This window comes from Rhinatrema bivittatum, unplaced genomic scaffold, assembly GCF_901001135.1.
Source record: "Rhinatrema bivittatum unplaced genomic scaffold, aRhiBiv1.1, whole genome shotgun sequence".
Taxonomy (NCBI): Eukaryota; Metazoa; Chordata; class Amphibia; order Gymnophiona; family Rhinatrematidae; genus Rhinatrema; species Rhinatrema bivittatum.
In genome coordinates this window covers 1-15,137 of record NW_021821368.1, presented here as the reverse complement: position 1 = coordinate 15,137, position 15,137 = coordinate 1, and the positions used below count along the sequence as shown (strand labels likewise).

General features: G+C 55.2%; 1 protein-coding gene across 1 annotated transcript; it reads left to right on the top strand.

Moving 5' to 3' along the window:
• Positions 1 to 8,224: 8,224 nt before the first annotated feature.
• On the top strand, positions 8,225 to 8,715 carry LOC115082632 (tripartite motif-containing protein 52-like; the record flags this gene model as incomplete). Its single annotated transcript, XM_029586840.1, has 1 exon — positions 8,225 to 8,715. A coding segment is annotated over exon 1 (414 nt), but the record flags the coding sequence as incomplete, so codon positions are not given.
• Positions 8,716 to 15,137: the final 6,422 nt, after the last annotated feature.

The following is a 15,137-nucleotide window of genomic DNA, read 5'->3' as shown; positions in this document are numbered from 1 at the left end:
CCTGAGACCTCAGGCACACGACCCCCTGACCTCCCTCCCCCGGCGGGAGAGTTAGGACTCCGGCGGAGACCCAGTGCTTCCTGCCGCCCCAGAAGAAGTCCAGCAGCTTCCTCTGGGTGCGGGCGAGGAACTCCTGGGTCGGGCTCATGGCGGTGAGGCGGTGGTACAGCCTGCTCGCCAGCAGCTGGTTCACCACCAAGGCCCGACCGCGGAAGGACACCAGTCGCAGCAGACCCCTCCACGCCCCGAGGCGAGCCTCGAGCTTCTCCCCGAGCTCGCTCCAGTTGACGGTGGCGGTGGTTTCCGCGACGGCGAGGTGGACTCCCAGATATTTCAGGGTCTCCCTGCCCCACGACAGGTCAGGGAGAGCGTCCATCCTCTGCGGCCCTACCAGAAGGCCAGAGCTCTTGGCCCAGTTGACTCTGGCCGAGGATGCGGCGGAGTAGACCTGCTGGCAGTCTCGCACCCTCTCCAGATCAACCGGGTCCTGAACCGTCAGGAGCACGTCGTCGGCGTAGGCCGAAAGGGTGACCCGCACCTCGGGCTCCCGTAGCACCAGGCCGGCGAGTCGCCTGCGCAAGAGGCACAGGAACGGCTCGATGGCCAGGGCGTAGAGCTGGCCCGAGAGGGGGCACCCTTGATGCACTCCCCGCCCGAAAGCCAGGGGCGCCGTCAGGGACCAGTTGACTTTGACGAGGCACTCTGCCCTCGAGTACAAGAGGCGGAGAAGTCTCACGAACCCGGGGCCGAAGCCGAACGCCTGTAAAGTACCCATGAGATAATCGTGATCCACCCTGTCGAAGGCCTTCTCCTGATCGAGGGACAAAAAGGCCGGACCTACGCACCTGATGGATGAGATCCCGGACCCAAAAGATGTTATAAAAAATGGTGCGTCCGGGGATCGTGCAGGTCTGGTCGGGGTGGATGACCTCCGCCAGCCGCAGCGCCTTGGCCAGGATCTTGTAATCCGTGCAGAGCAGGGAGAGGGGTCGCCAGTTCTCGAGGCGGCGCGGGTCACCCTTCTTGGGCAAAAGGGTGAGCACCGCGCGCCTGCAAGAGAGGGGCAGGCAGCCCATCCGGAGGGCTTCGTTCAGGACCCGCAGGAGATCGGGTCCCAGGACGTCAAAAAAGAAAGAGAGGAACTCGGTGGTGAGCCCGTCGATGCCCGGGGACTTCCCTCTTGGCATCCGGCCCAGAGCCTCGCTCAGGTCTCCCAGGCCCAGGGGTTGGTCGAGCCAGGCCCGGCTGACCTCGCTCACCTCCGGAATCCCCTCCCACAGGGTTTGACAGGCGTCTGGATCGACCGGGTCCGGGGAGAACAGGGCCGTGTAGAAATCGCGGACATGGGCCCGGATCCTACCCGGCTCGTCGAAGGGGGTCCCGTCGGCAGCCAGCAGGCACGCCACCTGCTTCCGGTTGTCCCTCCGCCTCTCCAGCCCGTAGAAGAAGGGTGCGCCACGATCCATCTCCCGCATGATCTGGACGCGCGACCTCACGTAGGCCCCGCGGCCTCGTGCTCTTCAAGGTGACGCAGGGCCGCCTTCTTCTCTTCGTACTCTCGGAGCAGCGCCTGCTCGCCATCTCCCGGTCCCTGAACGTCGCCGAGGAGGCGCTCTTCCAACTCCATCACCTCCCCCGAGAGGCGACGGAGCGTCCAGCGCTCCTCGGGGTTAACGCTCCTGGCACGTTCTTGACAGTGAACCCGGAGGCAGACCTTGCCTACGTCCCACCACTGAGCGAGGGAGGAGAAGTCCACCTCCCGGCGGCACCAGTCCACCCAGAACTCTCGCACCGTCGCCACCAACTCCTCGTCCTGCAGGAGCGAGTTGTTGAAGTGCCAGTGGGTCGACCTGGGCTGCGCGGGGCTGAGCACGACCCTCAGGACCACCATGTGATGGTCCGGGAGGGCGGCCGGCACCACCGCGCACTCCGTGGCCCGGCGCATTAGCCAACGGGACAGATACAGGGAGGGGCTGCAGGGAGCTGTTGCCTAGCAACTAATTAGAAGAGGCACCAGCAGCAGCGGGGGAGCAGGAAAAAGCAATGGGGGCCCTGCTGACTCCCAACTAAGGGGAAGAGAACGGGAGGTGAGGACAGGGAGGGGCTGCAGGGAGCTGTTGCCTAGCAACTAATTAGAAGAGGCTCCAGCAGCAGCGCAGGAGCAGGAAAAAGCAATGGGGGCCCTGCTAACTCCGAACTAAGGGGAAGACAACGGGAGGTGAGGACAGGGAGGGGCTGCAGGGAGCTGTTGCCTAGCAACTAATTAGAAGAGGCACCAGCAGCAGCGCAGGAGCAGGAAAAAGCAATGGGGGCCCTGCTAACTCCGAACTAAGGGGAAGAGAACGGGAGGTGAGGACAGGGAGGGGCGGGGCTGCAGGGAGCTGTTGCCTAGCAACTAATTAGAAGAGGCACCAGCAGCAGCGGGGGAGCAGGAAAAAGCAATGGGAGCCCTGCTAACTCCGAACTAAGGGGAAGAGAACGGGAGATGAGGACAGGGAGGGGCTGCAGGGAGCTGTTGCCTAGCAACTAATTAGAAGAGGCTCCAGCAGCAGCGCAGGAGCAGGAAAAAGCAATGGGGGCCCTGCTAACTCCGAACTAAGGGGAAGAGAACGGGAGGTGAGGACAGGGAGGGGCTGCAGGGAGCTGTTGCCTAGCAACTAATTAGAAGAGGCACCAGCAGCAGCGCAGGAGCAGGAAAAAGCAATGGGGGCCCTGCTAACTCCGAACTAAGGGGAAGAGAACGGGAGGTGAGGACAGGGAGGGGCGGGGCTGCAGGGAGCTGTTGCCTAGCAACTAATTAGAAGAGGCACCAGCAGCAGCGGGGGAGCAGGAAAAAGCAATGGGAGCCCTGCTAACTCCGAACTAAGGGGAAGAGAACGGGAGATGAGGACAGGGAGTGGCTGCAGGGAGCTGTTGCCTAGCAACTAATTAAAAGAGGCTCCAGCAGCAGCGCGGGAGCAGGAAAAAGCAATGGGAGCCCTGCTAACTCCGAACTAAGGGGAAGAGAACGGGAGATGAGGACAGGGAGGGGCTGCAGGGAGCTGTTGCCTAGCAACTAATTAGAAGAGGCTCCAGCAGCAGCGCGGGAGCAGGAAAAAGCAATGGGGGCCCTGCTAACTCCGAACTAAGGGGAAGAGAACGGGAGATGAGGACAGGGAGGGGCTGCAGGGAGCTGTTGCCTAGCAACTAATTAGAAGAGGCTCCAGCAGCAGCGCGGGAGCAGGAAAAAGCAATGGGAGCCCTGCTAACTCCGAACTAAGGGGAAGAGAACGGGAGATGAGGACAGGGAGGGGCGGGGCTGCAGGGAGCTGTTGCCTAGCAACTAATTAGAAGAGGCTCCAGCAGCAGCGCGGGAGCAGGAAAAAGCAATGGGAGCCCTGCTAACTCCGAACTAAGGGGAAGAGAACGGGAGATGAGGACAGGGAGGGGCTGCAGGGAGCTGTTGCCTAGCAACTAATTAGAAGAGGCTCCAGCAGCAGCGCGGGAGCAGGAAAAAGCAATGGGAGCCCTGCTAACTCCGAACTAAGGGGAAGAGAACGGGAGATGAGGACAGGGAGGGGCGGGGCTGCAGGGAGCTGTTGCCTAGCAACTAATTAGAAGAGGCTCCAGCAGCAGCGCGGGAGCAGGAAAAAGCAATGGGGGCCCTGCTAACTCCCAACTAAGGGGAAGAGAAAAGTAAATGAAGCAACCGGACTGCGACAGGCAACACCAGAAAACCAGAAGACAGGGGAACACAGGGTGAGGAAGGAAAAATAATAGGGGGGGTTCAACTTCCAGTGACACCTCCCGAGTCCCCCCTTACCTCAGGCACTTGTACTGCCGCTTCCCTGCACCTAGGAAGCAAAACAAAAAAGAAAGGGGGGTGGGGAGGGAATGAGTAATGGGTAAAGAACTACCTTCTCCCATCCCCCCCCATCCCATTCAGTGTCAGAGAGCAGAGGTGGAACTACCTTCTCCCATCCCCCCCCCCCCATCCCATTCAGTGTCAGAGAGCAGAGGTGGAACTACCTTCTCCCATCCCCCCCCCCCCCCATCCCATTCAGTATCAGAGAGCAGAGGTGGAACTACCTTCTCCCATCCCCCCCATCCCATTCAGTGTCAGAGAGCAGAGGTGGAACTACCTTCTCCCATCCCCCCCCCCCCCCCCCCCCGGTCCCATTCAGTGTCAGAGAGCAGAGGTGGAACTACCTTCTCCCATCCCCCCCCATCCCATTCAGTATCAGAGAGCAGAGGTGGAACTACCTTCTCCCATCCCATTCAGTGTCAGAGAGCAGAGGTGGAACTACCTTCTCCCATCCCCCCCATCCCATTCACTGTCAGAGAGCAGAGGTGGAACTACCTTCTCCCATCCCCCCCCCCCCCCCATCCCATTCAGTATCAGAGAGCAGAGGTGGAACTACCTTCTCCCATCCCCCCCCCCATCCCATTCACTGTCAGAGAGCAGAGGTGGAACTACCTTCTCCCATCCCCCCCCCCATCCCATTCAGTGTCAGAGAGCAGAGGTGGAACTATCTTCTCCCATCCCCCCCCATCCCATTCAGTGTCAGAGAGCAGAGGTGGAACTACCTTCTCCCATCCCCCCCCATCCCATTCAGTGTCAGAGAGCAGAGGTGGAACTACCTTCTCCCATCCCCCCCCCCATCCCATTCAGTGTCAGAGAGCAGAGGTGGAACTACCTTCTCCCATCCCCCCCCCATCCCATTCAGTATCAGAGAGCAGAGGTGGAACTACCTTCTCCCATCCCCCCCCCCAATCCCATTCAGTGTCAGAGAGCAGAGGTGGAACTACCTTCTCCCATCCCCCATCCCATTCAGTCTCAGAGAGCAGAGGTGGAACTACCTTCTCCCATCCCCCCCCCCATCCCATTCAGTATCAGAGAGCAGAGGTGGAACTACCTTCTCCCATCCCCCCCCATCCCATTCAGTGTCAGAGAGCAGAGGTGGAACTACCTTCTCCCATCCCCCATCCCATTCAGTGTCAGAGAGCAGAGGTGGAACTACCTTCTCCCATCCCCCCCCCCATCCCATTCAGTATCAGAGAGCAGAGGTGGAACTGCCTTCTCCCATCCCCCCCCCCATCCCATACAGTGTCAGAGAGCAGAGGTGGAACTACCTTCTCCCATCCCCCCCCCCCCCCCATCCCATTCAGTGTCAGCAGGTTCTGGATTTTAAGGGCCCTTCAGTTGGCCCTGACCTTTCACCCCAGCCCCTGCTGGTACTTACCATGGCAATGTGGGAACAGGTATGGAAAAGGAAGTTGGATTCGGGGTTCTCTAGGCCTCTTCGGAGGGGTTTCAGCTTTGCTATCAGTTCGTCTGTGTGATGGTGGGCAAACCCTGCAGGAGGACACAGACACACACCTTGGTAAGAGGGAGACTCATTCATCACTCGGCTTTGCTCTACTGGGTGCCGGCTCCTAACTCCAGCTTAGAGGGCGCCCTCTGCTGTGGAGAAGGGGAACTGCTCCCAGTACTGGGAACACACATACGAGTCTTCACAAATGAAATACAACAGGTTATTTTGCTATAAAACTGACAAGTAAGGAAAGTAACAGAGTGCATGCTTCCCCTGCTGCAGCAGAGTAACCGGGATGAACAGGAACAGTCTGTCTTAGTCCTCACACTGATAAACTCAATGCAGAGAACAGCGCAGAAAGCAAGCATAATCACATTGCACCTCCAAAATCATTTCAAAGCAGAAAATAGAGGATTATTTGTGCTTAAAACATTACAACAGAGAAGGATTTTACTGGTAGTATCGCTAAAGATGGTGGATAATACTTAGTTTTTGGGTACTTGCCAGGTTCTTATGGCCTGGATTGGAAACAGGATGCTGGGCTTGATGGACCCTTGGTGTGACCCAATATGGCATTTTCTTGTGTTTCTTATGTTCTTATGTTCTTATGACCCTGTCTCTGTGCTTCCTGCTCCTCAAGGCCTGGCTCAGCGCTTCTACACCTGGGACCCTGTCTCTCTGCTTCCCGCTCCTCGGGGCCTGGCTCAGCGCTTCTACATCTGGGACCCTGTCTCTGTGCTTCCCGCTCCTCGGGGCCTGGCTCAGTGCTTCTACATCAGGGACCCTGTCTCTGTGCTTCCCGCTCCTCAGGGCCTGGCTCAGCGCTTCTACACCTGGGACCCTGTCTCTGTGCTTCCTGCTCCTCAAGGCCTGGCTCAGCGCTTCTACATCTGGGACCCTGTCTCTGTGCTTCCCGCTCCTCATGGCCTGGCTCAGCGCTGCTACACCTGGGACCCTGTCTCTGTGCTTCCCGCTCCTCGGGGCCTGGCTCAGCGCTTCTACATCTGGGACTCTGTCTCTGTGCTTCCTGCTCCTCAAGGCCTGGCTCAGTGCTTCTACATCTGGGACCCTGTCTCTCTGCTTCCCGCTCCTCGGGGCCTGGCTCAGCGCTTCTACATCTGGGACCCTGTCTCTGTGCTTCCTGCTCCTCAAGGCCTGGCTCAGTGCTTCTACATCTGGGACCCTGTCTCTGTGCTTCCCGCTCCTCGGGGCCTTGCTCAGCGCTTCTACATCTGGGACCCTGTCTCTGTGCTTCCCGCTCCTCGGGGCCTGGCTCAGCGCTTCTACATCTGGGACCCTGTCTCTGTGCTTCCCGCTCCTCGGGGCCTGGCTCAGCGCTTCTACATCTGGGACCCTGTCTCTGTGCTTCCCGCTCCTCGGGGCCTGGCTCAGCGCTTCTACATCTGGGACCCTGTCTCTGTGCTTCCCGCTCCTCGGGGCCTGGCTCAGCGCTTCTACATCTGGGACCCTGTCTCTGTGCTTCCCGCTCCTCGGGGCCTGGCTCAGCGCTTCTACATCTGGGACCCTGTCTCTGTGCTTCCCGCTCCTCGGGGCCTGGCTCAGCGCTGTTACATCTGGGACCCTGTCTCTGCGCTTCCCTGCTCCTCGGGGCCTGGGTCAGCGCTTCTACATCTGGGACCCTGTCTCTGTGCTTCCCGCTCCTCGGGGCCTGGCTCAGCGCTTCTACATCCTGGGACCCTGTCTCTGTGCTTCCCGCTCCTCGGGGCCTGGCTCAGCGCTTCTACATCTGGGACCCTGTCTCTGTGCTTCCCGCTCCTCGGGGCCTGGCTCAGCGCTTCTACATCTGGGACCCTGTCTCTGTGCTTCCCGCTCCTCGGGGCCTGGCTCAGCGCTTCTACATCTGGGACCCTGTCTCTGTGCTTCCCGCTCCTCGGGGCCTGGCTCAGTGCTTCTACACCTGGGACCCTGTCTCTGTGCTTCCCGCTCCTCGGGGCCTGGCTCAGCGCTTCTACATCTGGGACCCTGTCTCTGTGCTTCCCGCTCCTCGGGGCCTGGCTCAGCGCTTCTACATCTGGGACCCTGTCTCTGTGCTTCCTGCTCCTCGGGGCCTGGCTCAGCGCTTCTACATCTGGGACCCTGTCTCTGTGCTTCCCGCTCCTCAGGGCCTGGCTCAGCGCTTCTACATCTGGGACCCTGTCTCTGTGCTTCCCGCTCCTCGGGGCCTTGCTCAGCGCTTCTACATCTGGGACCCTGTCTCTGTGCTTCCCGCTCCTCGGGGCCTGGCTCAGCGCTTCTACATCTGGGACCCTGTCTCTGCGCTTCCCGCTCCTCGGGGCCTGGCTCAGCGCTGCTACATCTGAGACCCTGTCTCTGTGCTTCCTGCTCCTCGGGGCCTGGCTCATTGGTTCTACATCTGGGACCCTGTCTCTGTGCTTCCCGCTCCTCGGGGCCTGGCTCAGCACTTCTACATCTAGGTCCCTGTCTCTGCGCTCCCCCCGCTCTAGTCCTGCTTCAGCATTACCACTGTTCAAGCCTCTGCTCCTGCACTTCCTCTCCTCAGGGCCTGTCCCACGCGGTCCTGCTTTACTGTCTTCAGAACTGCGGTAGCATTTCACCCCTTGAGGCTTTCTCTCCCTCTCCCTCCGAGAGTATCTCGGTCTTGGAATGAACCTTCACTCTCTGACCCTCTCTCCTTCCAGACGCCTCCTCTCTCCGGGACCAGCCACACAGAGGAGCACCTAAGACCAGCCGCCCCGGCACCCAAAGGCTCAACCTGCGGGGAACGAGGGCCGGTACTGGCGAAGTCCCTGTCTGCCTCTGTTCCCGGCCTCGCCTCCCGACGGCGGGGACCTGCGGGGACCAACCCCTGAGGTAGCGTCAACCCCACCTCGGGCCAAGGGTCAACAATTCCTAACAAAAACAAGTTACAGCAAAGCAGAAAGCTATAAACCTCCTGTCCCAGAGAGACACTCCCTACTGATAAAGAAATCACGGGTCAGCACAGGAAAGTGAAACCGAAAGCTTACTTTTCTATCCTGCAAGAGCCATGGCTGCTGCAAACCTCACTGAGAGTCTGCGAGATGAAGCTTCCTGTCCCATCTGTTTGGATTATTTTACAGATCCGGTGACCATAGACTGTGGACACAACTTCTGCCGCTCCTGTATCACTCAGACCTGGGAGGGGAGAGACACAAACTTCCCCTGTCCCCAGTGCAGGAAAACCTTCCAGCAGAGGAACCTCAGGCCTAACAGGAAGCTGGCAAATGTGACGGAAATGGTGAAAAAGCTTTCTGAGAGCTCAGTGAGACAGAAAGAGGAGAATCTGTGTGAGGAGCACGAGGAGAAGCTGAAGCTATTCTGTGAAGAGGATCAGAGTCCAATCTGTGTTATTTGTAGAGAGTCCCGGGACCACAGATCTCACACTGTGATCCCCATACAGGAGGCTGTGCAGGAATACAAGGTGTGTGTCAGTATCTTTATTATCACAGTGTGTCCCGGGGTCACAGATCTCACACTGTGACCCCCATACAGGAGGCTGTAGCAGGAATACAAGGTGTGTGTCAGTATCTTTATTATCACAGTGTGTCCCGGGGTCACAGATCTCACACCGTGATCCCCATACAGGAAGCTGTGCAGGAATACAAGGTGTGTGTCAGTATCTTTATTATCACAGTGTGTCCCGGGGTCACAGATCTCACACTGTGACCCCATACAGGAGGCAGCGCAGGAATACAAGGTGTGTGTCAGTATCTTTATTATCACAGTGTGTCCCGGGGTCACAGATCTCACACTGTGATCCCCATACAGGAGGCTGAGCAGGAATACAAGGTGTGTGTCAGTATCTTTATTATCACAGTGTGTCCCGGGGTCACAGATCTCACACCGTGATCCCCATAGAGGAGGCTGTGCAGGAATACAAGGTGTGTGTCAGTATCTTTATTATCACAGTGTGTCCCGGGGTCACAGATCTCACACCTGTGACCCCCATACAGGAGGCTGTGCAGGAATACAAGGTGTGTGTCAGTATCTTTATTATCACAGTGTGTCCCGGGGTCACAGATCTCACACTGTGATCCCCATACAGGAGGCTGTGCAGGAATACAAGGTGAGTGTCAGTATCTTTATTATCACAGTGTGTCCCGGGGTCACAGATCTCACACCCTGATCCCCATACAGGAGGCTGTGCAGGAATACAAGGTGTGTGTCAGTATCTTTATTATCACAGTGTGTCCCGGGGTCACAGATCTCACACCGTGATCCCCATACAGGAGGCTGTGCAGGAATACAAGGTGTGTGTCAGTATCTTTATTATCACAGTGTGTCCCGGGGTCACAGATCTCACACTGTGACCCCCATACAGGAGGCTGTGCAGGAATACAAGGTGTGTGTCAGTATCTTTATTATCACAGTGTGTCCCGGGGTCACAGATCTCACACTGTGATCCCCATACAGGAGGCAGTGCAGGAATACAAGGTGTGTGTCAGTATCTTTATTATCACAGTGTGTCCCGGGGTCACAGATCTCACACTGTGATCCCCATACAGGAGGCATGTGCAGGAATACAAGGTGTGTGTCAGTATCTTTATTATCACAGTGTGTCCCGGGGTCACAGATCTCACACTGTGATCCCCATACAGGAGGCTGTGCAGGAATACAAGGTGTGTGTCAGTATCTTTATTATCACAGTGTGTCCCGGGTCACAGATCTCACACCGTGACCCCCATACAGGAGGCTGTGCAGGAATACAAGGTGTGTGTCAGTATCTTTATTATCACAGTGTGTCCCAGGGGTCACAGATCTCACACCGTGATCCCCATACAGGAGGCTGTGCAGGAATACAAGGTGTGTGTCAGTATCTTTATTATCACAGTGTGTCCCGGGGTCACAGATCTCACACCGTGACCCCCATACAGGAGGCTGTGCAGGAATACAAGGTGTGTGTCAGTATCTTTATTATCACAGTGAGTCCCGGGGTCACAGATCTCACACTGTGATCCCCATACAGGAGGCTGTGCAGGAATACAAGGTGTGTGTCAGTATCTTTATTATCACAGTGTGTCCCGGGGTCACAGATCTCACACTGTGATCCCCATACAGGAGGCTGTGCAGGAATACAAGGTGAGTGTCAGTATCTTTATTATCACAGTGTGTCCCGGGGTCACAGATCTCACACCGTGATCCCCATACAGGAGGCTGTGCAGGAATACAAGGTGTGTGTCAGTATCTTTATTATCACAGTGTGTCCCGGGGTCACAGATCTCACACTGTGATCCCCATACAGGAGGCTGTGCAGGAATACAAGGTGTGTGTCAGTATCTTTATTATCACAGTGTGTCCCGGGGTCACAGATCTCACACTGTGATCCCCATACAGGAGGCTGTGCAGGAATACAAGGTGTGTGTCAGTATCTTTATTATCACAGTGTGTCCCGGGGTCACAGATCTCACACTGTGACCCCCATACAGGAGGCTGTGCAGGAATACAAGGTGTGTGTCAGTATCTTTATTATCACAGTGTGTCCCGGGGTCACAGATCTCACACTGTGATCCCCATACAGGAGGCAGTGCAGGAATACAAGGTGTGTGTCAGTATCTTTATTATCACAGTGTGTCCCGGGGTCACAGATCTCACACTGTGATCCCCATACAGGAGGCTGTGCAGGAATACAAGGTGTGTGTCAGTATCTTTATTATCACAGTGTGTCCCGGGGTCACAGATCTCACACTGTGATCCCCATACAGGAGGCTGTGCAGGAATACAAGGTGTGTGTCAGTATCTTTATTATCACAGTGTGTCCCGGGGTCACAGATCTCACACCGTGATCCCCATACAGGAGGCTGTGCAGGAATACAAGGTGTGTGTCAGTATCTTTATTATCACAGTGTGTCCCGGGGTCACAGATCTCACACCTGTGATCCCCATACAGGAGGCTGTGCAGGAATACAAGGTGTGTGTCAGTATCTTTATTATCACAGTGTGTCCCGGGGTCACAGATCTCACACCGTGACCCCATACAGGAGGCTGTGCAGGAATACAAGGTGATGTGTCAGTATCTTTATTATCACAGTGTGTCCCGGGGTCACAGATCTCACACCGTGATCCCCATACAGGAGGCTGTGCAGGAATACAAGGTGTGTGTCAGTATCTTTATTATCACAGTGTGTCCCGGGGTCACAGATCTCACACTGTGATCCCCATACAGGAGGCTGTGCAGGAATACAAGGTGTGTGTCAGTATCTTTATTATCACAGTGTGTCCCGGGGTCACAGATCTCACACCTGTGATCCCCATACAGGAGGCTGTGCAGGAATACAAGGTGTGTGTCAGTATCTTTATTATCACAGTGTGTCCCGGGGTCACAGATCTCACACTGTGATCCCCATACAGGAGGCTGTGCAGGAATACAAGGTGTGTGTCAGTATCTTTATTATCACAGTGTGTCCCGGGGTCACAGATCTCACACTGTGATCCCCATACAGGAGGCTGTGCAGGAATACAAGGTGTGTGTCAGTATCTTTATTATCACAGAGTGTCCCGGGGTCACAGATCTCACACTGTGATCCCCCATACAGGAGGCTGTGCAGGAATACAAGGTGTGTGTCAGTATCTTTATTATCACAGTGTGTCCCGGGGTCACAGATCTCACACTGTGATCCCCATACAGGAGGCTGTGCAGGAATACAAGGTGTGTGTCAGTATCTTTATTATCACAGTGTGTCCCGGGGTCACAGATCTCACACTGTGATCCCCATACAGGAGGCTGTGCAGGAATACAAGGTGTGTGTCAGTATCTTTATTATCACAGTGTGTCCCGGGGTCACAGATCTCACACTGTGACCCCCATACAGGAGGCAGTGCAGGAATACAAGGTGTGTGTCAGTATCTTTATTATCACAGTGTGTCCCGGGGTCACAGATCTCACACCTGTGATCCCCCATACAGGAGGCATGTGCAGGAATACAAGGTGTGTGTCAGTATCTTTATTATCACAGTGTGTCCCGGGGGTCACAGATCTCACACTGTGATCCCCATAGAGGAGGCTGTGCAGGAATACAAGGTGTGTGTCAGTATCTTTATTATCACAGTGTGTCCCGGGGTCACAGATCTCACACTGTGATCCCCATACAGGAGGCTGTGCAGGAATACAAGGTGTGTGTCAGTATCTTTATTATCACAGTGTGTCCCGGGGTCACAGATCTCACACTGTGATCCCCATACAGGAGGCTGTGCAGGAATACAAGGTGTGTGTCAGTATCTTTATTATCACAGTGTGTCCCGGGGTCACAGATCTCACACTGTGATCCCCATACAGGAGGCTAGTGCAGGAATACAAGGTGTGTGTCAGTATCTTTATTATCACAGTGTGTCCCGGGGTCACAGATCTCACACTGTGATCCCCATACAGGAGGCTGTGCAGGAATACAAGGTGTGTGTCAGTATCTTTATTATCACAGTGTGTCCCGGGGTCACAGATCTCACACTGTGATCCCCATACAGGAGGCTGTGCAGGAATACAAGGTGTGTGTCAGTATCTTTATTATCACAGTGTGTCCCGGGGGTCACAGATCTCACACTGTGATCCCCATACAGGAGGCTGTGCAGGAATACAAGGTGTGTGTCAGTATCTTTATTATCACAGTGTGTCCCGGGGTCACAGATCTCACACCGTGATCCCCATACAGGAGGTAGTGCAGGAATACAAGGTGTGTGTCAGTATCTTTATTATCACAGTGTGTCCCGGGGTCACAGATCTCACACCGTGACCCCCATACAGGAGGCTGTGCAGGAATACAAGGTGTGTGTCAGTATCTTTATTATCACAGTGTGTCCCGGGGTCACAGATCTCACACTGTGATCCCCATACAGGAGGCTGTGCAGGAATACAAGGTGTGTGTCAGTATCTTTATTATCACAGTGTGTCCCGGGGTCACAGATCTCACACTGTGATCCCCATACAGGAGGCTGTGCAGGAATACAAGGTGTGTGTCAGTATCTTTATTATCACAGTGTGTCCCGGGGTCACAGATCTCACACTGTGATCCCCATACAGGAGGCTGTGCAGGAATACAAGGTGTGTGTCAGTATCTTTATTATCACAGTGTGTCCCGGGGTCACAGATCTCACACTGTGATCCCCATACAGGAGGCTGTGCAGGAATACAAGGTGTGTGTCAGTATCTTTATTATCACAGTGTGTCCCGGGGTCACAGATCTCACACTGTGATCCCCATACAGGAGGCTGTGCAGGAATACAAGGTGTGTGTCAGTATCTTTATTATCACAGTGTGTCCCGGGGTCACAGATCTCACACTGTGATCCCCTATACAGGAGGCTGTGCAGGAATACAAGGTGTGTGTCAGTATCTTTATTATCACAGTGTGTCCCGGGGTCACAGATCTCACACCTGTGACCCCCATACAGGAGGCTGTGCAGGAATACAAGGTGTGTGTCAGTATCTTTATTATCACAGTGTGTCCCGGGGTCACAGATCTCACACTGTGATCCCCATACAGGAGGCTGTGCAGGAATACAAGGTGTGTGTCAGTATCTTTATTATCACAGTGTGTCCCGGGGTCACAGATCTCACACCTGTGATCCCCATACAGGAGGCTGTGCAGGAATACAAGGTGTGTGTCAGTATCTTTATTATCACAGTGTGTCCCGGGGTCACAGATCTCACACCTGTGATCCCCATACAGGAGGCTGTGCAGGAATACAAGGTGTGTGTCAGTATCTTTATTATCACAGTGTGTCCCGGGGTCACAGATCTCACACCGTGATCCCCATACAGGAGGCTGTGCAGGAATACAAGGTGTGTGTCAGTATCTTTATTATCACAGTGTGTCCCGGGGTCACAGATCTCACACCTGTGATCCCCCATACAGGAGGCTGTGCAGGAATACAAGGTGTGTGTCAGTATCTTTATTATCACAGTGTGTCCCGGGATCACAGATCTCACACCGTGATCCCCATACAGGAGGCTGTGCAGGAATACAAGGTGTGTGTCAGTATCTTTATTATCACAGTGTGTCCCGGGGTCACAGATCTCACACCTGTGACCCCATACAGGAGGCTGTGCAGGAATACAAGGTGTGTGTCAGTATCTTTATTATCACAGTGTGTCCCGGGGTCACAGATCTCACACCTGTGATCCCCATACAGGAGGCTGTGCAGGAATACAAGGTGTGTGTCAGTATCTTTATTATCACAGTGTGTCCCGGGGTCACAGAATCTCACACTGTGATCCCCATACAGGAGGCTGTGCAGGAATACAAGGTGTGTGTCAGTATCTTTATTATCACAGTGTGTCCCGGGGTCACAGATCTCACACTGTGATCCCCATACAGGAGGCTGTGCAGGAATACAAGGTGTGTGTCAGTATCTTTATTATCACAGTGTGTCCCGGGGTCACAGATCTCACACTGTGATCCCCATACAGGAGGCTGTGCAGGAATACAAGGTGTGTGTCAGTATCTTTATTATCACAGTGTGTCCCGGGGTCACAGATCTCACACTGTGACCCCCATACAGGAGGCTGTGCAGGAATACAAGGTGTGTGTCAGTATCTTTATTATCACAGTGTGTCCCGGGGTCACAGATCTCACACCGTGACCCCCATACAGGAGGCTGTGCAGGAATACAAGGTGTGTGTCAGTATCTTTATTATCACAGTGTGTCCCGGGGTCACAGATCTCACACTGTGATCCCCATACAGGAGGCTGTGCAGGAATACAAGGTGTGTGTCAGTATCTTTATTATCACAGTGTGTCCCGGGGTCACAGATCTCACACTGTGATCCCCATACAGGAGGCTGTGCAGGAATACAAGGTGTGTGTCAGTATCTTTATTATCACAGTGTGTCCCGGGGTCACAGATCTCACAC